This window comes from Triplophysa dalaica, chromosome 16 (assembly GCF_015846415.1).
Source record: "Triplophysa dalaica isolate WHDGS20190420 chromosome 16, ASM1584641v1, whole genome shotgun sequence".
Classification (NCBI taxonomy): Eukaryota; Metazoa; Chordata; class Actinopteri; order Cypriniformes; family Nemacheilidae; genus Triplophysa; species Triplophysa dalaica.
Genome location: NC_079557.1, coordinates 885102 through 910956, shown reverse-complemented (window position 1 = coordinate 910956; position 25855 = coordinate 885102). Strand labels below are relative to the sequence as shown.

The 25855-nt window shown below is 40.8% G+C and overlaps 4 protein-coding genes across 9 annotated transcripts in view; 2 read left to right on the top strand and 2 right to left on the bottom strand.

Annotated features, from left to right (window-relative positions):
- frmpd1b (FERM and PDZ domain containing 1b) overlaps positions 1 to 12874 on the top strand; it is a 38654-nt gene extending 25780 nt beyond the window's left edge. For all 3 annotated transcript variants that reach the window (XM_056769944.1, XM_056769945.1, XM_056769946.1), the window contains exons 5-17: positions 224 to 326; positions 409 to 454; positions 563 to 667; positions 1542 to 1637; positions 1722 to 1847; positions 2119 to 2238; positions 2326 to 2462; positions 2548 to 2674; positions 3138 to 3230; positions 4016 to 4198; positions 4279 to 4423; positions 4506 to 5432; positions 5593 to 12874. In XM_056769944.1, the coding sequence (XP_056625922.1) occupies positions 224 to 326; positions 409 to 454; positions 563 to 667; positions 1542 to 1637; positions 1722 to 1847; positions 2119 to 2238; positions 2326 to 2462; positions 2548 to 2674; positions 3138 to 3230; positions 4016 to 4198; positions 4279 to 4423; positions 4506 to 5432; positions 5593 to 7931 (4547 nt within the window). In that variant the 3' untranslated portion in view covers positions 7932 to 12874. The remainder of the gene's footprint in view (positions 1 to 223; positions 327 to 408; positions 455 to 562; positions 668 to 1541; positions 1638 to 1721; positions 1848 to 2118; positions 2239 to 2325; positions 2463 to 2547; positions 2675 to 3137; positions 3231 to 4015; positions 4199 to 4278; positions 4424 to 4505; positions 5433 to 5592) is intronic.
- A 37-nt stretch (positions 12875 to 12911) lies between these two features.
- On the bottom strand, positions 12912 to 16516 carry slc25a51b (solute carrier family 25 member 51b). Its single transcript, XM_056769948.1, has 2 exons — positions 16385 to 16516; positions 12912 to 14377 (listed from the first exon to the last, which is right to left on the bottom strand). Exon 2 carries the CDS (start codon positions 14309 to 14311, stop codon positions 13406 to 13408), a length of 906 nt encoding a protein of 301 aa, XP_056625926.1. The 5' UTR covers positions 14312 to 14377; positions 16385 to 16516; the 3' UTR covers positions 12912 to 13405.
- Positions 16517 to 17028: 512 nt separating this feature from the next.
- On the top strand, positions 17029 to 21008 carry cenpu (centromere protein U). Of its 3 annotated transcripts, none has more exons than XM_056769371.1 (13): positions 17029 to 17034; positions 17351 to 17403; positions 17858 to 17969; positions 18210 to 18432; positions 18662 to 18749; positions 18853 to 18954; positions 19141 to 19243; positions 19417 to 19513; positions 19595 to 19673; positions 19757 to 19804; positions 19871 to 19932; positions 20510 to 20666; positions 20769 to 21008. In XM_056769371.1, the coding sequence occupies exons 2-13, from the start codon at positions 17356 to 17358 to the stop codon at positions 20919 to 20921; spliced, it is 1272 nt and encodes a 423-aa protein (XP_056625349.1). In that variant the 5' UTR covers positions 17029 to 17034; positions 17351 to 17355; the 3' UTR covers positions 20922 to 21008. The 3 variants fall into 3 exon arrangements, with proteins under 3 accessions (XP_056625349.1, XP_056625350.1, XP_056625348.1); XM_056769370.1 differs by lacking the exon at positions 17029 to 17034 and adding an exon at positions 17059 to 17246; XM_056769372.1 differs by lacking the exons at positions 17029 to 17034; positions 19757 to 19804 and adding an exon at positions 17057 to 17246.
- dhrs13l1 (dehydrogenase/reductase (SDR family) member 13 like 1) lies at positions 20905 to 25546 on the bottom strand. 2 transcript variants are annotated; one of them, XM_056769374.1, is made up of 6 exons: positions 25528 to 25546; positions 24119 to 24186; positions 23139 to 23257; positions 22280 to 22403; positions 21606 to 21932; positions 20905 to 21507 (listed from the first exon to the last, which is right to left on the bottom strand). In XM_056769374.1, coding segments are annotated over exons 1-6 (903 nt in total). In that variant the 5' UTR covers positions 25530 to 25546; the 3' UTR covers positions 20905 to 21244. The 2 variants fall into 2 exon arrangements, with proteins under 2 accessions (XP_056625352.1, XP_056625351.1); XM_056769373.1 differs by lacking the exon at positions 25528 to 25546 and having other exon boundaries at positions 24119 to 24391.
- Positions 25547 to 25855: the final 309 nt, after the last annotated feature.

Sequence of the window (25855 nt, the reverse complement as noted above, 5' to 3'; positions counted from 1 at the left end):
GTGAACAAACTCTTCATTGCACAATGAAGAAGACACACAACAACACAACACAGAACATTAAACATCCACCTGTGCTGTTTGTGCGGCAGATATGAATCTCACTGTGATTACTCTGATCATTAATCCGATGGCCGATATTTGCTGACCTGAGCCGCATCTCCAGATCACGTTACCATAGAAACTTGGAGGTTCTACATCTTGACTGGTGTCTGTGTGTTTGCAGGAGGTCCGGCTGACGGTCATCTCTTACCTGGAGATCAGATCCTGAAAGTCAACAACAGAGCGGTAGAAGATCTTTCTTCAGAGAATGCAGAGAAGATGATTGGGTAACATTACGAAATCGACACCATTCATGACCTCATGATTCTCTACTGATGTCATACTGATGTGTTTATGCTCCGCCCTCAGGGAATGCCGGGACTCTATAACCATGACGATCCTCAGAAACATGTTGGTGGGTACCGGTGACTCTCATTGATCTGTTTTCACTGTGGGCTGTCGTTTAATCATGTGTCTCACATACAGATATCAGATAAAGAATCACTTTGTGTTTGTGTGTCAGAATCCAAAGTCCTCGTTCATCACGGCGGAGAAGAGAGCTCGACTGAGAAGAAACCCGGTGAAAGTGCGCTTTGCAGAAGAGGTTGTTGTGAACGGTCACACTCAGGTGAGAGCACACACACGTCACCTCTCATACAAACTTATATGCAAACATTTTAAAGGGACACTCTGTAGTGGAGTAGGCGGGGCGTGACCGTAATTGTAATTGTTTATGAGCAGCAGCTGTGCGCGCACCGGTCTCGAATCACGTAGGAGATCGGGAGCATAAAAGAGAACGAGCGACCGGACCGTCGAAGAGAGAGGACCGGACCCGAACATGTTTTACATTTGTATTTGTATTTATGTTTTGTTTGACCCCGTTCGCCGTGAGGGTCCACCGGCTGTTATTACTTTATTAAATGTTTATGGGGCTTCCGGTTCCTGTCTCATTCCTTCCTTTTATTGAACCTTGTTACACACTTCACCCCAAAATGAAAATCCTGTCATCATTTATTCACTCTTAGATTGTTCCAAACCTGTGTACATGTCTTTGAAACAACAGGAAGACATTTGGAAGAATGTCAGATCTCACCCCTCATTGACTCCCATAGTATTTATTTTCTCTACTATGGCAGTTAATGGTGCATGAGATCTGACATTCTTCCAAATCTCTCCCGGCGTGTGAGGTTCATGAATTTATTATTCTTGGTTTCGATGATACTTACGTATTTTTGGGAGTCGGCAGCGTAGATCCGTGTTTCACAAATTCCTGAATTACGCTGAAGTTTGAAACGCCCTCGGCAACTCCTGATTGGTCTCATGACATGATGTCACTATTTGTGACGTAGACTGATCTCTCTTAATTTGACTGGGATGCATCCATGCGCTTACACAAGCTCATGGAGAGACATGGAAACACTGTTGTGATTGGTCGATTAAGTTACCAGATATGATAACTTCCCCGATAAAGAGTTGATCCACATTTGTGTTTTTGTTTGCAGGGAAACTCTCTTCTCTTTCTGCCTAATGTTCTGAAGGTTTATCTGGAGAACGGCCAGACCAAAGCCTTCAAATTTCACAAGAGGACCACTGTCAAGGTCTAGACCCTCTCTCTCTCTCTCTCTCTCTCTCTCTCAGTCACTCTCTCAGTCATGTTTGATAAAGGTCTCTCTTTTTTTTAGGACATTGTGTTGACTCTGAGAGAGAAGTTGTCCATTCGTGCCATTGAGCATTTCTCACTGGTCCTGGAACAGCAGTATCATACTAATAAACTACTGTTACTGCACGAGGACGAGCTCATACAGAAGGTAAATACACACAATCACACACACACATGTATCACGTCACTGCAGATGTTAAGGAATAACTTGTGTAAAAGTGACTGAAAAGAGAAGCTATCAAATCATCTGTTATTGTGAAATAAAGTTTAATGACACTGTCTTTTTGAAAACCCGGTAAAATATAAAAACGTATTATTATTTAAAAATATATATTAAAGCTACAATCTGTGCTACATATAAAGGTTCAATGTCACTTTTCTTTTTGAATATACTCAAATAGTGTGTATTTTTCTTTCAGGTGGTGCAGAAGAAAGACTCTCATGACTACAGATGTTTGTTCAGGGCGTGTTTTATTCCAAGAGACCCCATCGACCTTCTGCAGGAAGACCCCGCTGCCTTTGAGTATCTCTTTCAACAGGTACTGTAACACACTGAGTGTGTGTAGAATATAAACACTGTACAATAAAAACAGGGCTGTGATATCATACTGTGTGTGTGTGTGTAGAGTGTTGGAGATGTGTTACAGGAACGATACGCAGTGGAGATGAAATGCAACACAGCATTGAGACTCGCGGCGCTGCACATGCATGAGAAAATGGCGAGCTGTGGACAAACCACCAGAGCATCAGTCAAGAGTATTGTGTAAGAACACACACAGACACACAAACACATGTACTCTATTATAAAACTCAACGCTCTAATGCAGGTGTGTGTTTGTGTTTCTCAGGAAAGAGTTTGGTTTGGAAAGTTTCATCTCTCCCACCCTGTTGAGAAACATGAGAGATAAAGACCTGCGCAAAGCTATCAACCATCACATGAAGAAGATCCAGTCGCTGCTGGAACCACGACAGAAGGTGTGTGTGTGTACTGGTTAACCCTATGTTGATATCAATACTATACATAAGGTATTATCCACGGCTGGTCGTCGAGTGGTTGTCTCTGCCATGTGCATTAAAATCCTTTATCACACGGCTCGTTGGAATACTTGATTCTGATTGGCCAGCCGCAAGTTCATTATTCCCAGAAAACAACCTCTCAAAACTAATAACACACGGTAACCCGGAAGCAGCAAATCATATTGACAGGTTTTTATAACAAATTAAATGTAAATATATTCGCATTAATTTAATGCACACCTTCCAGCCAATCAGAATCCAGTATTCACACAGACTGAGGTATAAGAAGACAGTCACTTTGGATAAAACCATCTGTGAATTTAAATAGCAGGAGCATTGCATTGTGAGAGTACATAGTATGCATCTGAAATACTGCAGCTATTCCAATCATCTATTCTGTTTTGACTTTGGACTGTTTCAGGTGATTTCTGTGTCTCAGGCTCGGTTGGCTTATCTGACCCAGATGGCTGAGTTGATGTCATACAGCGGGAGAACCTACAACGCCACCATGCTGGTGAGAGAGAGAGAGTTCTGTCCATCTGCTGTGTTCAACCCAAATAACAAACTAAACCTGCACGAGCACGTGTTCATTTCCAGCCCTCACTCGTGGAGATGGTTTATTAGATTACGGTTTTATTACTTTCTGAAGGTTTTATTACTTTCTGAAGAAAGTTTGTCAAGCATAGCTTACCTCTAACTCAGTGTTTAGAGCATGGCGCTAGCAACACCAAGGTCATGGGTTGGATCCCTGGGATTGCACATACTCCGATACAAATGTAAAGTGTAATGCAATGTAAGTCGCCCTGGATAAAAGCGTCTGCCAAATGCATAAATGTAAATGTAAGTTTTAGGGATGTTTTTTAGGGAATAGTTCACCAAGTTATGAAAATTCTCTCACAGTCATGTCACCCCAAATTCATAACTTCCCAAACTCATGATGTTTATAGATGTATCTGTCGCTTCATGTTTACTGTAGGTCCCAAAATGTTGAAGCTCCAAACAGCACAAACATCCATGATGAAAATAACCCAAATTATTGGATTCAGATATGAACAAAGCGCTGAATTTTGCGTGTCTTGTAACTAGTTTAGTCCATAAACTTGCAGGAACCAATGAGATTGGTGAGCCGCTATATTTGAATTTACCGTGCCGAAATATATAATGCTATGGATTCATTACAGTAGACTAGAACATAATCTTTCCTGTAGCTCAACTAGTAGATGACAAAAGTGATTATATCTCTATTCTTTATCTGTGGCTGTATGATTGTGATCGGTGGAGATGTTTGTGTGTGTTCAGCTGCAGGACAGAGAGTCATTGGTGACTTTGCTGGTGGGATCGAGATACGGCATCAGTCAAATACTGAACCACCAGCTCAACATGATCTCCACCATCATAGACTTCCATTACATCACCCGAATAGAGGTGATGTCAGAGACCGACAGAATCAGCATGGTCAAGATCTACCTGCAGGACATTCAGGTTTGCACCTGTCACAGAGGAAATATTCACTGGCATACATTCACACGCCTGTACAAACCTCTTTCTCTCTGCTCGATTAGCCTTTAGCTTTACTCATGGAATCAGCTGGAGCTAAAGATTTGGCCTGTCTGCTGGCTGGATACTGCAAACTCATGGTGGACCCCACGATAAATGTGTTTCGCTGGGGACCCAGACCTAAAATGAGACGCATTCCCGCAGAAGAAGGTAAGACACAACCACGTGAAGAGTTCACTTGTTATGTATTTTCAAATGCATTCAACGGGTTGGAAATGTTTGTTATGCGCAGGGTACATTTCTCGGTGTGGCAGCGATTCACAAGACAGTTCAGAAGATGATTATGTCATGGAGGGCCTCCTGGACGCAGAAGACACCATGTCCAACCAAACGAATGACGGCACGGAGGAAGGTGATGAAGATGAGGCGGACCAGAGGACTGAAGCAGAGAGGCTGAGAGTGATCGTAACACATCCGTGTTTGGAGTATGAAGGAGAGGAAGAGGCCGTAAAGAGCGAGTCTGTCGCGGACGAGGATTACTCGGTTACCATGGGCTGGTACACAGACCCTCGAGTCAACAGCAGCTTCTCCAGTTTATCCAGTAACTCACTGAACGCACTGGAGGAGAGCATCAAAGCAGCCATAGGTGGACTGGACCATGAGGGTGCTCCTCAAGAGGAGAGGTTAAGTTCCGGTGCGTCAGATCTGGACGTTCATTATCCGTACCTGCTGGAGGTGCCAGAGCGAATGAATCAGAGGGGGAATTTAAACAAACCCAGACGACCTTCTCAACTGACCTACAATGATCGATCGGGTCTGCGCTTCGTCGACCTCTCGCAAATCTCTAACAATTTGCCGAGTCCTCCCACGGCCAGCGATGATGCGTTGAGCGACGAAGAAGATGAGGAGGGAGATCGGGACAATGACGTTTCCAGCATGTCGGCTGAATTCGAGGCGGTGTTGGCCTCCTGTACCGCTAACAGCATCAATGCTAAATTAGCAGGTGTGAATTTTCAAGAACTTTTCTCCAGGATTCACAGACAAGAGAGAGGCAGCAACAATCAGACTGAACCAAAACATCAGAGACGCTCAAAGACAACAGCACGAGCTGCGGCCATGAGATCTGACACATCAAATGTTAAAGACTCAGAATCAGAAGAGGAATTCTTTGATGCTCAAGATCGATTTACTCCTCCGGCAGCAGAGAAACGCACTACAGGTCAGTAAACTCACTTCTGTTTATACACAATTCATACGTTCATATTATATTATATACTATGTATATGCATTACAAAGCAGCTTCACATGGAAAACAAATAATATCCACATCTTCAGTTCCACTAAATGATTTGCAATCTCGCTCTTTTATTATCTTGCAGAGAAATATTTGGGAAACAAACAAGATGTCATCAGTGATTTCAAAGCTCAAATGGAGAAGAATAACCATCAAGAATCAAAAGCGAACAATGAAGAGGAAAGAAGAGCAGAGCTCATCTCTCAAACTAACAAACGGAACAATAACGAGAAACCATCTCCTGTTGATCACATCGCCAACACTGAAGTGGAGATCCATCAGCCCTCGCTGATTTTACCTCCTGAATCTACACCTGTTGAACCTCTAACCGCTAACCTCTCATCAGGTCTGAAAACCCAGCACTGTAATGGCGACATCCCTGGCCGAAACGCTCACCTGTCATCCCAGCTTCTGGAGATGGAGCCGGATACTATGGAGTTCAAACCAGTCACTGGACCTGGACCAGTGAGGTCGTCTTCCCGAATCACAGCGCTACGCCAAGCTACCCTTCCACCCCAGGACCTAGAGACTCTTCAGAATGGACCCAAACCTCAAAACGGAATATCTCATTATGCCTCTGTATGTTTGGAGAGGTCTCCAAATCATGTGCGAGGACTTGATAATCAAGACATTGAGCCAATTGAAAAAGAGCCAAAAACCAACACAGGAATCATAACAGCAGACAAAAAGAGTTCTCTACAGGAGACTGTTGAAAGCCGAAAACAAGAGCCTCAACTAAACACAAAACCTCCAATACCTCCCAAACCTTCATCCATCATTTTACTGTCAACATCGCTTAATGCCCCACCACAAAAACCTGAAGCCAAGCAGAATGTTCCCCCTAACGGTCTTTCCCTACACCCCTGGTCTCAGCGAAATGGTACATCTCCTCCTGCTACACTTAGTAAGGGTGTATCTCAAAGTCACGAGAACCTGAGGACTGAACTCAAGACCGAAAGCTCTTCAATGAAAGCGTCAAGTGCATCGAACACACCGAGTCCTTCTCCCTTACCTTCTCCTTCTGTTCAGTCTGTCAGTATCATACCTGAAGATCCAAATCCTAACCTCCCCAACAGAACGGGCTCATCCGTGCGTCTCTCAGCCACAGCCTTGCGTGGGAGAATTCAGGATATGCCGTGGTACCTCACCCGTTCCCAAGAGATCTTGGGCACTGTAGCCCTCAGCAACACTATTTCATCAACAGGAATCAACGGCACTCATTCAACAGACGTGAATCACGAATCCAAGAAAGTTTCTCCTAAAGCCACTTCATCGTCGTCTCTGATCGAATGGAAGGAGAAAGATGCTGAAGTGGTCATTGTGAAGCTCAAAGATGGACCGGAGGAGGCCACCCCGATTCCTGCACCACCATCATCCAGCCATCTTGAGCTGAGACAGCAATTATCTGTAGAAGAGTTGAACAAGCATTTTGGGACGTGCAAGTCTGAACAGCCTCAGTCACAGAAAGAAAACCCTGCAGTTATGAGACTGGACAATGCGTCCTCTCTATCCTCGTCAAGTCCTTCCCATCAGGACGCATGTGGCTGTCATACGGTGTACGCCAACTGTTTCAGTGGCCATACAGAAGACATCTGCGGCTTTGATGACAATCTGACCGTGTACGAATTCTCCCGTCGGAACCAGATCAGTAAACCTCCTCAACCCACACCCGTTCCACCGTCCACCCTTTCTGCCCCTTCTCCGAATGTTCTGTCCCTTTTGAGAGACTCACCGCGTCCCCTCTCCATGTCCTCTGAGCTCAGCCCACTCCTGATCCCACCCAGACCGCTGGAATCGTTGTGTCTGGACCACAGATCTGTGGACAATCCCTTCCGCTTCTTACAGGGCCATCGCTACGTGAGCGGCCAGAAGGGTGCAGGACTCAAAGAGAGTTACGCTTCTCTGCTACGAGACATTGATGAACTGTTTTTAGTGTTGAAGAGAGGACCATCCTCAGTGTACCCCCCCACTCGCAAGGGAGAGTGTGAAAACGGCAACGGTGTAATCGGGCAGACAATTTCGGAGACCGAGCGATGCCTGGTTCAGGCCGAGGCGCGGAGGTTGGCGTCAGGATGCCAGAAGGCCACGAGAGTGGGTTGGGCACCTGACGACGCTCTTCTGTCACTCGGTAACAGTTTTGGGGCGCTGGTGCAACTAGCCTCCACCTGCATGCGAGTGCCCTGCTCGGACTGTGGAGGTTGTCATGGCGACATTGACGCGGACGAAGCCTTGGGGAAGCTTGAGGAGATCGTGGACCTGTACAAGGAGTTTGTGGCTGCCGTACAAACAGCGAGAGAGGGCGAAGGCGTCAGGCTGTTGGCCAAGCAGTGTACGGTTCTCATCTCTACAGTCTTCACTCTCACGCAGCTGTTTAGGACACGGACACCAGACATAGAAAACGGAAACGTACCTCTGAACTTTTAATCTGGGTTAAAGGGTGAAACTGGACCGCAGAGAGTACGAAAGCAGCGATGCCTGTCAGGCATGTAAAAAGAGATTGTGTGCTGGCACACAAGAATCTTTGTAAGTGCCGTAACCGAACGCACACATCCAAGGAACTAACAAGAGAGAGGTGTTCTCATGTTTGTCTTGCCAAGTTCAAATATAAACGTACTGGAATTATGCATTCAAACGTATTTTCTAATAGTTCTTTCAGTCCTGGTGTATGTACAGTCTGTAGTATGTATTTATTTTTTACATACAGTATATGCGCACCGTGGTTTCTAACCTGCATTTTGTGTTTTGTGATATCCCTACCTCTTGCTCTGATAACCATGGAAACCTAATATTAACAGTGTTATGACGCGTTTTTACGTTTAGTTTAGTGCTGCTCTTTACCTATTGAATGGAGAAAGAGTTCGGACGCTCTGAGAACCCCAGACAACCTGTAAAAAAATGACACTTAATACCCTGAATACTTATGCAGTAACTTCTCACAAAACTTTCCAAAGGACTTTGATTTTGTTTAGTTTTTTTGTCTGTGATCCGTGTTGGACTGTAGGATGAGCGCAGATGGCAATAGAAATGTGACGGTTTGGGATTCTTGTGTGTTGGTGTGTCACGTTGGGCTATGATGTTAGTTTTTATATTGGCCTATCAGCTGACTGTTAACCCCAGAGATGGGTGTGGTCCAAAGATGTAATAGCACAATTGGGGCGTGTTTACACAACAGCATCGTCACCTTGTAGCACCCCATCCCAACCATATTCACGCTATTCCTAACTTGTCCTTAGTTTTTTTGACTATGCAAGTGTCACGATTTTTATCTAGAAATTTTCCACGTATCATACTTTCTTACATTTTATACATAATGAATTTTATTTTTTTGTTGCGGATCACTAATATTTTTACTTTAGAGGACTTCCCTGACGAACCCAGGCCTTTTATTTTATCTTGGAGAACCTTCACAAAACTTTGTTCAATGACATCACAATGGAAATGCGCCATGTATTTATATTTAACAGAATTTGCATTCTGTTGATTTCACTTTGGTTGAAAAGGATTTTCTTCCTTCTCAGCACCAATTGTTGTGTACTCTGTACGCTCCAGTCATGCTCCAGTGTAAATGATCTGAAATGCGCTCACGTGCAGGTGTGTGAATGCAGATGAGATTTATAGCGCAACACAACATTGTGTGCATTAGCATAAACCAGCTTCTTTCTGGGTTTGTCAGGCGGAGTATGGTTATGGTAGATTGTTGAAGGTAGTTCTGTTTCTAGCTGATGAAAGTATCTGCTTTAATGCACAGAAGGTTGAGAGCGCCCCCCATTTTTATTGCTTCACAATACAGCCGAAGTAAAACACAAAAATGCTGAGTTTTTAGCCTACTCCCCCCCCACCATAAAACGCTGGGTGAAAGATGAACAGATGCGTTTGTAAAAATGTGTTTAAATTAACCTACGCTCAGTTGTTTCAAATCTGGACATTTTCTTGGTTAATGTACATCAACGGTTGGTTTTGTTCATATTTCCCAGTGTTTTTCTTACATAAACTCTATCAATGGGTTAACACCAAACGCGAATGAATCGTTTTGAGATTTGTATTACATACAAAGTCAATGCAAAGACGCGTATAGATGCGAACTCGCGGTGGGCGATGCGAATGACACGAACGTCAATCTCGTCTTCTGCGAAGGTTGAAAATATTTGTCAGATCGCAAACTTTTCCCACAAGTAATAAAGAGTGTGGAACGCGATTGTTCGCGTTTGGTGTGAACCCAGCATAAGAACCCAGTTTTTATCACATTTTGTCACATGTTCTGTGCGACTTTAGCCATTTTAAAGCAAATCCAGTAAGAATCTGTTTCATCGTAGCCTCGTGAACTCAGACCAGTACTTTGTCATTTCTGGCTCAAAGGTTCAAATTCTCCTTGGATGTTTTAGATCAGGTTTTAAACTTTAGCTTCCGCTCAGTGTATGAAGAATGACATCACTGGAATCACAGGAGCAAGTTGAGGTCAGTGGATGGATTATGACGTGATCACTGTTCACTTTTAATATGAGTTAGAGACGAGCTTCCAGATGGCCGCATTATCACCCATATTAACCCCGACATCCCCACACACACACACACACACACACTGCCAGACTTATGTTCTTATGTAGCCCGTCAGATGACACACAGCTAGTTTGTATCAAGAGATCAGTAGTGAAAAAGAACACTGAACCGATATTTAGTTGCACACCACAGACTCGATTTTCAAACGGGAACAATTTTCATATCGAGCTACCAGAGAACAAACATAAAACTGAACTCTATGAAAGCTCTCAGAATGATATTAAATAAACTAGAAAAGAATATGTAGCAAAAACAAACAGCTTGTTATAGAGTTTGTGTGTTGAGACGATTACACTTGAAAGTGAAGCGCACAGATGGAGTTTGAATGTGAAGATGCTCTGTGGATGACACGAGACAGGACAACCGACAGTATGTTTTGCATTCCTTCCACTGTGTTCATGATAATAAAAGTTTGATTTTGAATGACCCTTCTGTGTTGTGTAGCGTCTGTCCCAATGACTGCCTTCAAAAGCTTTGAGGGGTAAATCATGTCCAGCTCACACATCACCCTCAAACAAATGTGTCACAGCGACATGTTTTACATGTGTCCTTGTACTGATAAACATAGAGAAAGATATTTGTAAGAATGCTTGTAAATAAAATTGAACTAGTCAAACAGATCTCCTGACTTCCATAGTAGGAAAAAATAAATAAATCGTTTTTAGAAGAATGTAGGACAGCAAACAGTTCTGGAGCACTTTTGACTAACATTCTTCTTTTTCCTACTATGGGAGTCAATGGGGGATTGACTACATTCTACAAAATATCTTCTTTTGTGTTTAACAAAAAAAAACGATTTAGTCATTTTTTCCTACTATGGGAGTCAATGGGGAGCAAATCTGTCTGGTTTTAAGCATTCTTCCAAATATCTTTCTCTGTGTTCATCAGATATAAAAAGACATTTATACAGATGTGGAACAACTTGAAGGCGAGTAAATGATGACAGAATTCTCATTATTGGGTGAAGTATCACTTTAACAGCACAAAGGATTTAGCAAGAGACTGTTTTTGGTTTCCTGCTTAAAAAAATAACATGACATCCCATTACTCTAAAAATGTTGTGTTGTTTTACCTCGTGTTGATTGAAATATTGAAAAAAAATTCTATGTTGATTGAAATCAACAATTTGTCTAGATTGATCTTCACACATCAGTCAGAGTGAATGTGCATGTGCAGGAGGAGATTTCAGATTACGTCCGGGATTAAACTCACTCAGAGTCTCCTGCAGTTCAGACAGAGAGAATGATGGGATTGTTTACTGGCACGCTCACTGTAATCTGTGTGGGTGACTGGACTTTAATCTCTAGTCAAAGCCAGTTTTTAAGGCTTTTCTCTTTGTTGTCCTTTGATGCATGGAAAAGATCTCCAAATGTAAATATTACCCCAAATTACTGTGGCTCTTTCATCATTCAAGTAAAAGAAATGATGAACTCAATCATGTTTTATTCATCCTCATGGCATGGAACACAGAAGATATTTTGAGAAATGTGTCAGTGGTTTTGTGTTCATTCAATGGAAGTCAATGGAGTTCAGTGTTGTTCTTTTGTCTGATCTGTTGAGAAGTTTGAGAATGACTCGAGGTTGAGCAATTTTCACGTTTGGGTCTCTTATAGCGTTTCTGCACCGGCGGAGGGCAAATATTTGCTGTGAGGTGTTGTATTGAGCAATACAGGCCAAACTCTCATTTTCATGTGTGCATAATATGCACACCTGTCAGTATTTTAATGTTTTATAATATGGGCATCGTGATTTGAACCCATCCAAAATGAGTGCTAAAAGCGTCACATGGATGTATTCATATGAAATATAAAACTTTACTAATTGATTATCTTTTTCCACAATGGTTTTAACTTCAAATAAAACACAAAATGTTGTTATAATGTTACTCTTTCAACAGCCTCTGTCACACTATACTCTTATGACGCCAGCTTTCCAAAACACTTTGAGATTTACTGTCAGCAGGAATACAGCCTCTGTAATAACACAAAGTTCACAGATGCTCACTAGTAAGATCAGACGTCCCTAAGGGACATTTAACCTCGTGTACCTCTGTGACTGCTTCAACTCAATAAACATAAAAATCTACATTGATAACTTAAACAGCAACAACAATTATAAAATTTTTATATTTTCAGCAATTTGACCTGCGTTTACCTGCTGAAAAAAAACATAGAAACTCAATAGAAAACAACAAAGAAGTTCTAAAGGTTTCCATTAAAATACCATTACAAGCCAGTAGCTTTTACCAGTAAATCCATTAAAAAAGTCATTTGTGTAGAATATTTTGGCCATCATTCCAGAAGAATTTTACATCACACCAAAAGAATTTATCACACACCAGTAGACAACATTACAGCTTCCATTAAAACCAATAAGAATCCCTTTAAAACCATCAAAACCATAACAACTTCTTTAATGGTTTCTATGATTTTTTTCAGCTGGGAATCCTTTTGGAATTATGCCCAATACACACTACGAAATGGATTTTCGTAATGGGTTTAATGGAAAAAGCTAATGGTTCATAATGTATTTTAATGGAAACCATTAGAATTTCTGTAATGGTTTCTTTGTTTTTTTTCAGCAGGGTTGAATTTGGTGCCTAACAGCAGACAGCAATGGAATGTCAGATTGGCTGACTAGATTTCTTTTACTCATAGATAAATTGTCAGTGTTCATGTACTATAGTTCCCAACATCTCTTTAATATATTGATGTTCAGAATCATCAGTTCTGACAACATCAAATTGAATATAACTGCATGATTATACTTGAATTGTGAATTCGAAAATGAATAAAGATAACTTAATATTTCATGTTGATACTGTTCAATGAGACCCGGAAGGCGATGTAAGGAATCACTTGTTTACTTCTCACCCACAATTATGTGAAAATGTCACTCCCATCACAAGACACTTAAAACAGCATTATATGAAAACCTTTCAATGAATACATCAGAATTTCTCTTTTTGGATTGGCAAAAACACAAACATCACGGGCTTGCACAGACGTCTCTCATCGTGTGGTCCACAAATGCCGCTATTATGTTTACCAACACTCAGTCAAGTCATACTTAACAAACGACTCGTCATCACATGACTCGCTGTGTTTTAGTCCAGAGATTGTGTTATAAACGCACGAGTCTCTCGACATGTATCTAATATAAGCAAACTCTCGTCAGTCGTGCAACACTGTGCTTTATTCCCATGTCCCACAGAGCCCCAAGCTCCCCTAGAAAGTGATCAAAAATGTATACAACGAGTATAATTCCACTTCACAACACTTAGAGTAGCCAAGTAATACGAGTGAACTTTAGATTTAGACATCGGCAGATGAAATGCGTTCTCAGAAAACTTTCAGGAGAAGCTCGTAGGTGGCATTGATGATACCCCACGACAGCAGAGATCGATGGTAGTTCAGCGTCGCACCACGGAACAGCAGAACGATGCTGCCTCCTCTCTCCCGCCACACGGTCATCAGCACCCGGCCGCAGGGCACGAACTCGCCCCCCACCTGTGCTTGGGCACGAGATTTCACCACGTTCAGCGGGTAGAACATGATGCCCAGAGCCGCCCCCAGCAGACCGCCACACACAAAGTCATTGGCCATGTGACCCGCGCGGGATCGAGCCTCGGGCAGCCTTTGCTTGATGGGCCCACGGAGGCCAAAGAACAGAATGTTACTGGGCGAGTTGCGCAACAGAATCGGGACAAGCCCGCGGTAGCACTCCCTCACTCCGTAGTCTCGTAGAAGTGTCCGGAAAGTGTGCGCCGTGTTGTTGAAACGCCCGTTATGCCGGTGGTCCTGAAGCAGCGTTTGGACTCGCTCGAAGGGCGTGAGGGCGGCTTCGGCGGTGCCGGCCAGTGCCGCGGCGACGCTCCGCGTGACGAGCTCGGGCGCGCCGCTCCTGCGGGCGTGGCGCAAGAGCAACCGGGAAAAATCCTCGTACAGGCCGAACATGATGGCTATGGTGGTGGTTTTCTGAAGTAAGGGGGGCAAGAGCCCACGGTAGAGGTTTCTAAGCCCCTCCCTCTGGAGCTGACGGACGGCATCGGTCACGCGAACTCCATGCAGCTGCTGGCGAAACAGAACTTTCTGTAGGGGGAACGTTACAAGGATGTTGGTGAAGGCGGCGAACGAGCCACACACGTAGTGCTTTCCACGAGGCCCGGGCCCCGCCCCTACTAGGGCATGCCCACTTAACTGCGATTGCCGGCCGGGATTTGGGTCCATAGTGGTAACCACCCCCATAGGAAATTAAGCATCTGTTTGGTTAACACAACAGGAAGTTAAGTCCTTCACCAACATCGTAAAAGCCTGTGACAGAGAGAGAGAAACATGTTTGATTGGCGAGAGCATAGAGGTTTCAGGTAGCAGTGTAATCATTTGAAACCATTAACTGCTGAGATAAGACCTGTTACCTAACCAAAGATCAGACGTACCAGACAGAACAGGGCAGCAGGTACATCTGTATTCTGTCCTAGAACTACATTCTAATCTCACTATTACCTTTATAGGGATCTTCACATGACAACTTTAAAAGGTGCAAATAACTAAATAAGGGTTCAAATTATTATTCATATATTTTGAATATACTAGGGATGCACCGATATGTAAATTTTGCCTCATAACCGATAATTCTTTAACATCGGATGCTGATGATATATTGTGAGATATATATATATTGGCCGATATGCAGTATCTTAATATTACAATATAATTCCCTAAAACTGAAACAAAAGGCAAAAAGTGGACAAGTGCTTTTATTTGATAACCTTCACTGCAGAAAACAAGGTATCCATTAGTTCTCTTTTGTCACTGGGAAAATCATGTACAAAATCTACTTTACACTTTTCTGGTATATTTTATTATTATTAAATAAACAAATCATATATTTTCTTCAAGAGCAACCCAGAAAAACTTTATTTATAACCACATGTCTAACAGGTCTCAAGAAATAAAGCATTCTGACAGCAGACAATTCAAACAATTTTCAAGACAAGTTCAAACAAGTTCAAGACAAGTTCAAACAATATACTTTTGTTCCTATAATTTGCACCTTCATAAATATCTACATACTGCATCTACATAAGCAATGTTTGGCAGACAGCAGTAAGTGAATGATAACGACAGAAAGACAATACTGTTATTTATTTTAACTGTGAGGAGCGTGCAGCTGAAGAAGTTAAACAAGAGGAAATTATTTCTGATTTAATATATCGAGCTAAATTTTATCATCGGCCGATACCAATAACATTAAAAGTGACCATTTATCTGCCGATACCAATATGGCCGATAATTTACCATGCATCCCTAGAATATACTATGTTATTTCTCAGATAGAGTTCAGTGCTTCATTCTACAGAAGAAACATCTCATGGTAGTGCAAGAGTAACTACGAGCCATGTGCGAGACTTCTCCAAAAATAAAACAGCACATGTGGCGCTCAGGAAAGACACTATGGGAACCCGTTTGGAGGTCACATGTTGGGCTGGATTCAACTTTACCATTACAATAACATGACAAATGAATAAAACTAAACTCTTTCAAAATGTGTATTAGATCACATAAGTAAATAAACACCCTTGATCTTGACCCAACAGCTTATTAAATTCTGTGTCACAGCACGTGAAACATTAAGAGTCAAGGTTAACAGAGCACTCTGAATAACATTAACATACATGTTGAATGTGCAGAAAAGACAACTGCTGTGATCAGCAAATGTCATTCATTGATCTATCTTCATACAAACAGTATTTACTACACTTACACACACAGCATACAGTGTGTCGAGACAGATCTCTCTGAAACTATACAATGAAACACTCAGCATACATGATATTTATTATATGATGTCACATTAAGATTCATCTGCATTATATTAATAATCACTAACTTTACACAGCTAACAAACTACTGCTGATGCTTTAGAAGAGAAGACCATGAACACACACCCCTGTCAGTAATGGATGAAAATACACGTGAAAACTCAATAACCATCAATACACAAGTAAGTTAAATAAAAACAAAATAAGGGATCGTGTCTCATTTTGATGACAGTATTCCCCACAAAACACGTATTTCAAATATCACGAATGTACACATTAATCATTTGTAAACGATCTGTCATACGCTTTGAGTTCCGAGATGTGATTTTATTTCACTTGTCAAACATCCAAAAACACAGCCTACCTAGTGCTAATGCTAATCCAGTGACAGTTGAAGTTCGCGTGTTTGCCCGCACAATTTTCCACTAAAACTCGTTAGATTTGTAATAGTTTATATTTGAGGAGTCAGTATCGATGATTTTACAGATGTAATTACCTTAAGTTTGTGCTGAAGGGAAAAGTGACGGGCTCTGTTGGGCTGATTTGGGTCAGTGAGGCGGCACCGCGTCACAGCTTCTTTAGTTTTGTAGCGTTTCCACTCCACACCGACCGGAAGTGGTCAGAAAATACTTTTTGTTATTATTATTTATATATGTAAGATGCAACTTAAAAGACTTTGTAAAGGCAAGTACACAAATAAACATAAATAATCAAATCAAATCTTTCAATATTTAGGAAAAATAGAAAAATAATCTGTTTACACTCAAGTGCGACAGGTGGAAACCGGAAAGTCGAGGGCATTGTTTCTGTTTGTTTATGCAAATTGTAATATATATATTTGAATTAGTATAGTAGATGTTGTTCTCAGGTTTACACAAGTGTGGAAGTATCATTCAGTCCGGGACAGTAAACAACTGTATTTGTATTATACACTGAGAGCCAAAAAATGCATAACGCCAACTTAAATAACAGTTATTTCAGTGAAAATATGTTATCATGAAACAAATGTAATAAATAAATGAATCTTTATGTAGATAAATACAATTGCGTGTTATATCGCACTGTCCCCGCAGAGAGCAGTAATGAGCTCAGAGTGAGTCGCCGCTTCACACGTAACAGAGACAGAATTTACCATTTGAACTGAAGGTAGGGGAGTGCAACACTAGTTAGATGTATTTTCTTTAAATGTTTATTGGTGTATCGTTTACCTATTTACGAATATTTTTGTAGATAAAGTATTAAACTAATCCGTTAAGTACTTTTACTTGTCTACATAAACTCAATGTAAGACGTTACTTAAAGTTATTTAATATCTCCCTTCTCTGAGATGGTATGGGACGGATATTCAAACCTTCGCGGTAAAAAAGGCCATTTCGCGTTTTTTTGACAGTAAAGCTTGTTGTTGTTTTTCTTCACGTGAATAATAAGTTGTTTCATATGTTTGTGCGTATTTAACTCACAGCAGAGATGAAACGGATGACAAAGACGCTGAAAGCTGTTCAGCAGGAACTGAAGGTTAGTGTTTAAGTGGTCGTTATTTATAACGTTAGTTTAAAATTCAGGAAACAATTTGACCCTCATCCCGATGACACGACACGACAGTGTGTGATGTGTGTGTGGATATTTCTTTCTTTTGCGTGTTACGTTATGCATGACATACGATGTTGGCTGAAACATATTATAACATATTTGTATTTAATAAAAATGTTTTTGAGATGTATGACTTTGACTTCTGAAGAGAAGCCACCCAGTAAGAGCTCAAGACTCTGCTTGATAAAATGAGCACAGAAATCATTTCTGCCAATTCTACACAAATATTGACTTCACGGAAGATATAAAGGAGTTTTGATCTTGAATAAATGTTTAGTTACAGAATTATTCCCAAAGTTTGTGTCACTCAATACTTTAAATGAAATGAGTGACTCTTAATCTTTGAATGGAAGGGTATAATAATGTGTTTTTGTTTCAGAGAGTGAAAGCTAAAAGTGATGGTGTTGAGGAGGCTCCGGCTGCGCAGACGCTGGACATTTCATCCATAGAGAAAGCCAGTTTCCTTCAGGAGGAGCAATACTCTTCACATGGTATTTTAACTTAATATCCCTCACACGTGGTGTAGAATAGATTACTGATAACCAAAAGTTGTAGATTTAAACCATCACCGTGTCATTAATCAAAGCATTGACTTTACTGCAGAATGTCTCTACAAGTCACTTTGGATAGAAATGATATATTGAAGACCGTGTTCAATAGAGGGAGTTATTGAATAAAACTTTGTTAAAAATCCTACATCGAGTGAGTCGTGTTATTGTTGTCATCTGAAGGTAACCCGCTTCACAGCACGGCTCTGGAGGAAGATCTCAGTCCTAGAGCTGAACAAAACCAACGAGCTGCCCCAGAAAAGACAGGCCGACAGCGAGCTGCTGTGAGGACTCCGACTACAAATAAACCCAAAAGTGTTTCAAAGGCCGTGAAGAAGATCACAGCATCCAAAGAGAACCAGGAACCATCTGAGCCAAGAAAACAAGGAGCAGCGGCCCCAGTGAGGTACAATGATTTGGGCTTCCATATGTGTCAAAAAAGTATTGGTTGTGTTGTACAATACTATTGTCTATGTCTACTGTTATTTACTGTGTTTTATTTGTTTTTGGTATGCATGTACGTATGTGTCGTCTGTTTGTCGCCCCATACAGTGAGGGGTTCACTGAGATGGAGGTGGGTTTCATTGGTGTTGATGCTATAAAATTTGTCTTTCTTATTTATTTCGTCACTTCAGAAGAGTTAAAGGCGGGGCATTGCCAACCATATCGGAGCAAAGAGAGGATGCTGGCAAGAAGAGAGCATCGCTGACCGCCACCTCCAAGGTGTGACCACTACTTAAATTCACATCAAAAGACAATAAATGCAGAGTGCTGTTGTGTGTCTGGGATGGAATTTGTATATGGCTTTGTTTTTTTATCATTTCAGAAGGGGCAGAGGTCAGCAAAAGGCACATCTCCAGGAGAAAAACAGAGAGCGCAGAGGTCATCTTCATCCTCAGAAGAGCTTACGGATGAGGATGAGAGCTTTGTATGTCTCACTTTATAAACTCTGGCAGTTAGACAGATATATAGAGGGCAGAAATTCATGTACTTGTGTCATCCCGTCAAGAGTTTCTTTTTAAAGTCGGCACAAAAACGGAAGAAGCAATTGTATTTTTTGATGTATACCAAATTATATATGCCTACTTAAACCAGTAAATTTAATGTTTTTCAGCATCCAAGCAAGGAGAAATCTAAGAGAAGGCGGTCATCATCCAGCCGACGGCAGAGTGGAAAAAAACACAAAAAAACCACAAAATCTTCCTCGGAGTCCTCTGGTATGGAACCTGTAAACGTTAGATTTGAAGAAACACATGTACAGTATTTCTTTTTCAACAGCTAGCTCTGTATGGATGCCTGTTATGGAATTAAAATATCTTGTTATTTATTTCACTCGTGCCCTCTTGAGAACGAGTGTGTATAAAATGTATTTTTTTGTGTGTGTGTCTAGAGAGAGGAGGCCCCTCTAAAAAAGCGAGAGATTTAAGAAGTCAATCTGACCTGGATGTGGTGCTTAATGCATTTCAGGAGTTTGTCGGCCAGTATAAGTATGTTTTTATATTTCAACAAACAGACACAGTTTTAATGATGTTTGAGGAATGCTGAGTTATCATGTGATGTCTCTGCAGGCAGACGGTGAACTCTGACGCTGTGAAGCGCACCATTGACGCATTCAGTCGCTCAGTTGAAGAGCAGCTCTCAGAGATCGTGAGATGATTTGAACACATCTTTAATTCAACTAATGATGTTAGGATAAGCATTTAAAATATTGATTTATTCTTTAATTATAGATCACAGAATCAAGAGAACTTAAGAATCTAAAGAGAGAAAATGCCAAGGTGATTCACCATCATTATTTGAATTGCACTTTTATTTTGAAGCCACTGACTGATTTCTTCTCTTAGGTCAATAGTGCCAGTAACAAGAAGAGGACCAGACTATTGGAAGCCAACAATGACCTCATCAAGTAAGAATGACATTGCATGTAAACGTCAAGTAATGTTTGGTTCACACCAAATGCGATCAATCGCGTTCCACGCTCTTAATTACTTGTGGGAAAAGTTAGTTATTTCAGCGTGGGTGGCGCGATTTGACAAATATTTTCAACCTCGCACCGCCTGCCACAAGTTAAGGTCTTGACGCGTCTTTTTATTGACTTGTATGTAATTTATTTGCTCAAAGCACTTAAATCGTGTTTGGTGTGAACCAGCTTTTATGCCAGGTTCACACTAAACGTGAAACCATCGGATTTCACACTCTTTATTCCTAGCGGGAAAAGTTTGTTATTTTCACGTGAGTTACGCAATCTGACAAATATTTTCAACCTTGGCAAAAGACGAGATTGACGCGCATTCGCGATAATCGTGCTGCCCGGGTTCACGTCGATATGCGTCTTTCCATTTACTTTGTTTGTAATTTATCGTGCAAAATGTTTAATTTGCATTTAGTGTGAACCCAATGTTAGAATGACAATGCATGTAAACGTCATTGCAACACTGTCTTTCTGTCAGATGTTGTTCTATTGAATATGTGCATTCTCACAGAGAAAGAGCAAAGCTGACATCGCTTCAGAAAGAATGCGATGAATTGGAACAGAGACTCAAAGCTCTGAGAGAAGGAACCTCGCTCCTCAACAAGCTGCAGGAGCTCAACAGGAGATACCTGAACCACCGCACAGCTCATCCGGACGAGGTGGAAACGGTGAGAACATTTGCTAGCGTTCAGTTTGCAGTTCAACCGTCATTCTGTTCACTGTGATCCTCTCATTAAAACCCTGTGACGTTCTCTATTTGGTTCTGATAGTTTGGCGCGTCTTGTCTGCCTGCGATGTTGCTTGAAGCCAGATGCATCATGGGAACAGAGCAACAGTTGAAGAATGTAAATGACCAGCTACAGCAGATCATAGATGAGACTGAAGATCAACAATCAACACATGGCGTTCAGCTTAACCAATAAACATTTTTAATGAAACATTTTAGTTGGCACAAAGTTTACTGGACATACACATGAGGGGAATAAATAATGACAAAGTTTTGCAGTAAAGTTTAGTCTGTGATTGTCGACCGGAGCATGATAAGAATGCTTACACGTCTCGTCTTGTTCTCTAGAACTTGCCTATCCAGAAAGCCTTTATATCTTTTCAAGCACCACAATAACAGGGAGTGCATGAGAAATTTCAACATGTTCAAACAACTTTATTATTTACCTATAAAAAATGCAGTACAAAGAACAAAGGGTCAATGCTAAGACAATATTTTTCTCCTAGCTGGAGTGTTCGATCAGGCCATGCCAGACAGTTTCTCGCTGATTTCCCACAGTTTTTTGCTGATACCATCGTCTCTGGCTTCAGGTTTGACCTGAACGAGCTGACAGTCGGAGAAATATCGTCCGCTCAGATGTTCGATGTCCTCCTGCAGAGCGCAGTACAGTGTCGTCTGAGCTCCAGACACCGTGTCTGTGGCCCACAGCTTACTAACAAAGGCTTTGAGGATGCGCGTGAACCACTCGTTGATATCACGACCCAGTTCTGAATTTACTGACCCTGAAACACATCAGACACAGACAACAAACGGTTAAAAGAGGTGGAGGTTTACTTCGAGAAATCTCTTCTGTTTCAAGAGCAGATTCCGATCGGCTCACCTGGATGGAGACTGTAGCAGGTCACGCTGGTTCCCTTCAGTCTCTTGGCCAGTTCGTGCGTGAAGAGAACATTACAGAGCTTGCTGTGGGTATATGCCTTGAATAAATCTGCATCAGATGAGCCCAGAGCCAGTCTCTTGTGTGCGGTGAGGCAGTCGAAGTCAATGGTGCCCAGATCATGACCGCACGACGCCACGTTCACCACTCGGCTGGGTGCGCATTCTTTGAGACGATCCAGCAGAAGATCGGTCAACAGAAACGGGCCGATGTGATTAACACCGAGGATCATCCCCAGACCGTCTTCAGTGCATCCAGGAGAGGCCAAAGCTGAACGAGACCGTGTGTCAATATTCACCAAGATAAAACAACAAATGAAGGTGATTCATGTATGAATAATGGACTTGACATTACAGGAAAACCTTTTTAATATATACTCTGTATCATATCAGCCCACAGTCTTTTGTGTCAGTGTATGCAAAGGTGTGTATGTGTGTCTGTATGTATGTAAAAGTGTATGTGTGTCTGTGTATGTAAAGGTGTGTGTGTAAAGATGTGTTTTCTGTACTATTAGCTATAGGTTAATCATTACAGTTACTTTAAGTGCAAACACGACTAATGACAGTCCTGTGAACTCTTGAGAAATACTTGGAAAACTTCACTGAGACATTTCATACCTGCATTATTGATGAGCAGGTCTAGTCTGGACTCAGACTTCAGGAAGTTTTCAGCGAAAGCTCGGACAGATTTCAGACTGGCAAGATCGAGTTGCATGAAGATGATGCCCTTATTCCCAGTTTCCTACGAGGAAAAATGAACATTAAAGAATGTGTGTGCAACAGATACGACCAGGGCTGTGACGATACATCATTCTGTACAATCACAATATTTAAAATAATTATTTGTTTCAATTCAAAGAATGTTTATTTTCAAAACATTACACTTTTTTTGTACATACTACTTGTTATAGGATCGATAAGATTCAAGGTTAAATTAAATCTGTATGTAGATTAATAGAAAATAAGTAGATCTGTAATTGAAAGTAAAAGCAATAAACAAAGAAATTAAGAAAGGTAAAACACATGAAAACTTGATATGTTACGTTGACGCAGGTCACACGTTTCCAGCTCAATCAATAGAACTAAACAAATGTCCTATAATACAATTACCTTTTTTGTGAAGTGTAATGCATACACTAAACATGTCCTTACACCTTTAGATTTGAAGAAAGGAGAGGGTTTTTTCTGTACAATGAATCTATTTGATCAGTGTATGTGGGTAGGGCTCTCTTATTCAGGGAAGGGTTATGGTTTGGTATTCACGTTCAAATTTGCTAAATATCCACCAGAGCTTAAGAGGTTCATGAGCTGATAACACAAAGGTGACATCTACAGCGCATCACTTCTGCTTCTACTCTCCAGGTGCATGTAGTAGATGAAGAATACACGTGCATGACAACTTCTGATGCAAGACAATCCAAGTGAAGGGTTAAAGTGTGCAGGTGTAAAACGTGTAACAACAGAGCGTTGTTCTCACCTGTATGAGATCTCGTACAGCTTCTTCTCCTCTCTGTTTACTGCGACAGGCCAGAATCACTCGTGCTCCTCTCATGGCCATCGCTGCTGCCGTCGCCTTTCCAATGCCAGTGTTCCCACCTGTGAAATAAAACACATTCATGTGTTCATCTGATGGGACGGACACTGTGGAATATCTGCACTTTCACCAAATCAATGCATAAATATTGACTTCAGTCTACATCTATAGAAGAGAAAAGTCGTCTTAATAGTGCAATTGCTCATCTCGCATTGCCTGTAAATAGAAATTATTTGATTTTTTTAATCAAGGGCTCTATCCTAATAGAAATAAAGTTTATTTAAATGTTCTGCTAGTTTAGTAAAAACTAGAAAAGTATGTATATAAATACGTGCTTCTGCCAAATATACTTATGATCACAGTTAAGTATATTTGAACTATAGAAAGGTAAAGATGGAGAAAAGTATCACAAAGTATTTTGCAGTTGTGTTTACTCTTTGCATTGAGTTGAAACATGATTGAGATGAAATACCTTAAACACACGTCCTTTAAAACGTACACCTTCAATTGAAAAATGTAGTTGTGTACTCAAATTTTGGTTACACTAAATACTTATATATTACTTTTTGTGGCCACATTTGACTTACAGCTATACGTTTACACACGTACTACAGAAAGTAACATGCACTTGAACTTTACATATACTTATGAATAAAATTCATCCATCTGTATTTTTGCTTTATGTCTAAACCTTCATATGGAAGCCAAACGGAGTCTAAATTTTCGTTAGAATGTTTCTTATGATTATGAGTTACTTAGTCGACATTTCCACTAAGTTTGTCATTATTTTGAGATACTGAGTCATAAAATCTAAAAGAATTTCCATACCTTCATGTGTGTTTCTACAAGCATTGTATCAAATGTTTCTGGTATAATGAGACTGCTGTGACATCACAGCGAACATGACAGACGGAGTCACTCACCCGTAACGATGACTGTTTTCCCGTAGAGTTTAGCTGTGCCATTGAAAGTCCTCCTGTGTACAAAAATCCTGTGAATAATAAAATAAGCGATCAGTAAAGCCACAATGAAAACTAAGAGAAACATGTTTGCGGTTCTGAGTTGTGCACACAGTTCTGGAAGCGATCTCGAGCCTCAACTGTTTATATCCACACACACAGATCTATACGTCACGCCCATATGCGCTCGCGCTACTCATGGTGAGTGTTACAACCCTTGATCCATATGACAAACGATCATTTACACTTACAACACTGTGGAGCACTGAAACAAGTCTCTGTGATATATAGATGAAGTGAAGTGTTTGTAGACGGTCCAGTGCGACAGGACAGACTGGACTTTCGCAAACTTTCATTCAACCCGTTACGGAATGTAAAGATTTAAAGAGACAAGTCCTCATTTATTCCACTTTATGTGGTTGTGAACCCGAAAGTCATATTCTGCAGTGAAACACAAAATAAGATATTATGAAAAATTACATTTGTGACACACAATCGTTTTTTATGTTTCATGTCACATTTATGGTTTGATGTAAAAGGTTCAAATTCATGAACCAAAATCTAGTTTAGTCAGTGTAATTGTGGCTAGCAAAGAATGGACTGTCAGCAACTATCATGTGATTTACAAGCAGGATGTAGACGTACAACGAGTCATGTTGTTTAGATAAAGCCAGAACCTATGGGACTATTTTGGTAGTAATGATGATTTTGCACTTTTGTGTGTCAGAGGTTTCGATCAGTACTGTGTAAAGGACTCAACAGGGCTGACACTTAACAAACTGTTCAAAGAATCAAACAAACCTTGAACTTTAGTGTCACTAATGGGTGTAGTTCGGTCATAATGAATTGCATTTTGATACATGGCCATTTTTTGAATGATCTCATTAGGCACAGATATTTGTTGTCGTATTTTTTGTCAATTGTATGATTTATTTAGAAGCTTTTGAATGGTTTTCTATAATGACTTTTTTATATGTTATGTGTGTGGAGTGGTCGAATTGTAAACAAAAATCAATGGGGATGTACCGTTAAATATTTTTGACCAGTAAATGTGAGATATATGGTTTGTCCATCCTTACAACAATCACATTTGAGTCAGTAAAGGCATCAAATCATTATAAAATGCTTAATGTCTGTGAAATTATCTTTAGGAAGCATGCTAGTACATCATAAAATGTCCAACTTACAGTTCATAACGTTTATTGAAGGGGATCAGGTTTTCCTTTCATTTAGCCAAAATCTCATGTTTTAAAAGATAAAGGGCTGCACAGTGTCTATTTATGACAGTATGTTGGCTATGACTCGACGCTCTCTAAATACACAAAACATTAGTTTTTATACAAAGTGTTTGTTGAGTAAAGGAAACAATTTACATTTTCAGAGAGACGCTTTAAATGTTCACTTCTCACAACAGACTGGGTGGATTTAAGATGTTTGACTGACAGCTTGATGATCCAATGAAGTTTTAAGGTTTAGCCACAAGCTCTTAAAAAAAAACGTTTCATTGGTTAAACATTCGCCAAACCCACAGACAGACGTAATGTCTGAGTAATAGTTATGATTTATAAAAAATATATATAATATATAAAATATGGAGTAGGTTTTCACTCGACACAGACTATTTGCATTATAAAACTGATATTAATGAAATTGTAATTGGGGTGTTGGTTTTACAAAGGGGATGGTTTTTGCGCATGCGCA

Coding starts and splice junctions, on each gene's coding strand:
- cenpu (XM_056769370.1), top strand. CDS start 17,216: ATGGTATGGGACGGATATTCAAACCTTCGCG. Junction 18,955..19,140: donor CGGATGAGGATGAGAGCTTT/GTATGTCTCACT, acceptor AATGTTTTTCAG/CATCCAAGCAAGGAGAAATC. Junction 20,667..20,768: donor ATCCGGACGAGGTGGAAACG/GTGAGAACATTT, acceptor TGGTTCTGATAG/TTTGGCGCGTCTTGTCTGCC.
- slc25a51b (XM_056769948.1), bottom strand. CDS start 14,311: ATGGGGGTGGTTACCACTATGGACCCAAATCCCGGCCGGCAATCGCAG.
- dhrs13l1 (XM_056769373.1), bottom strand. CDS start 24,242: ATGTTTCTCTTAGTTTTCATTGTGGCTTTACTGATCGCTTATTTTATT. Junction 22,404..23,138: donor CTGTACGAGATCTCATACAG/GTGAGAACAACG, acceptor TTTTCCTCGTAG/GAAACTGGGAATAAGGGCAT. Junction 21,933..22,279: donor CCTGCTCATCAATAATGCAG/GTATGAAATGTC, acceptor GGTCTCGTTCAG/CTTTGGCCTCTCCTGGATGC.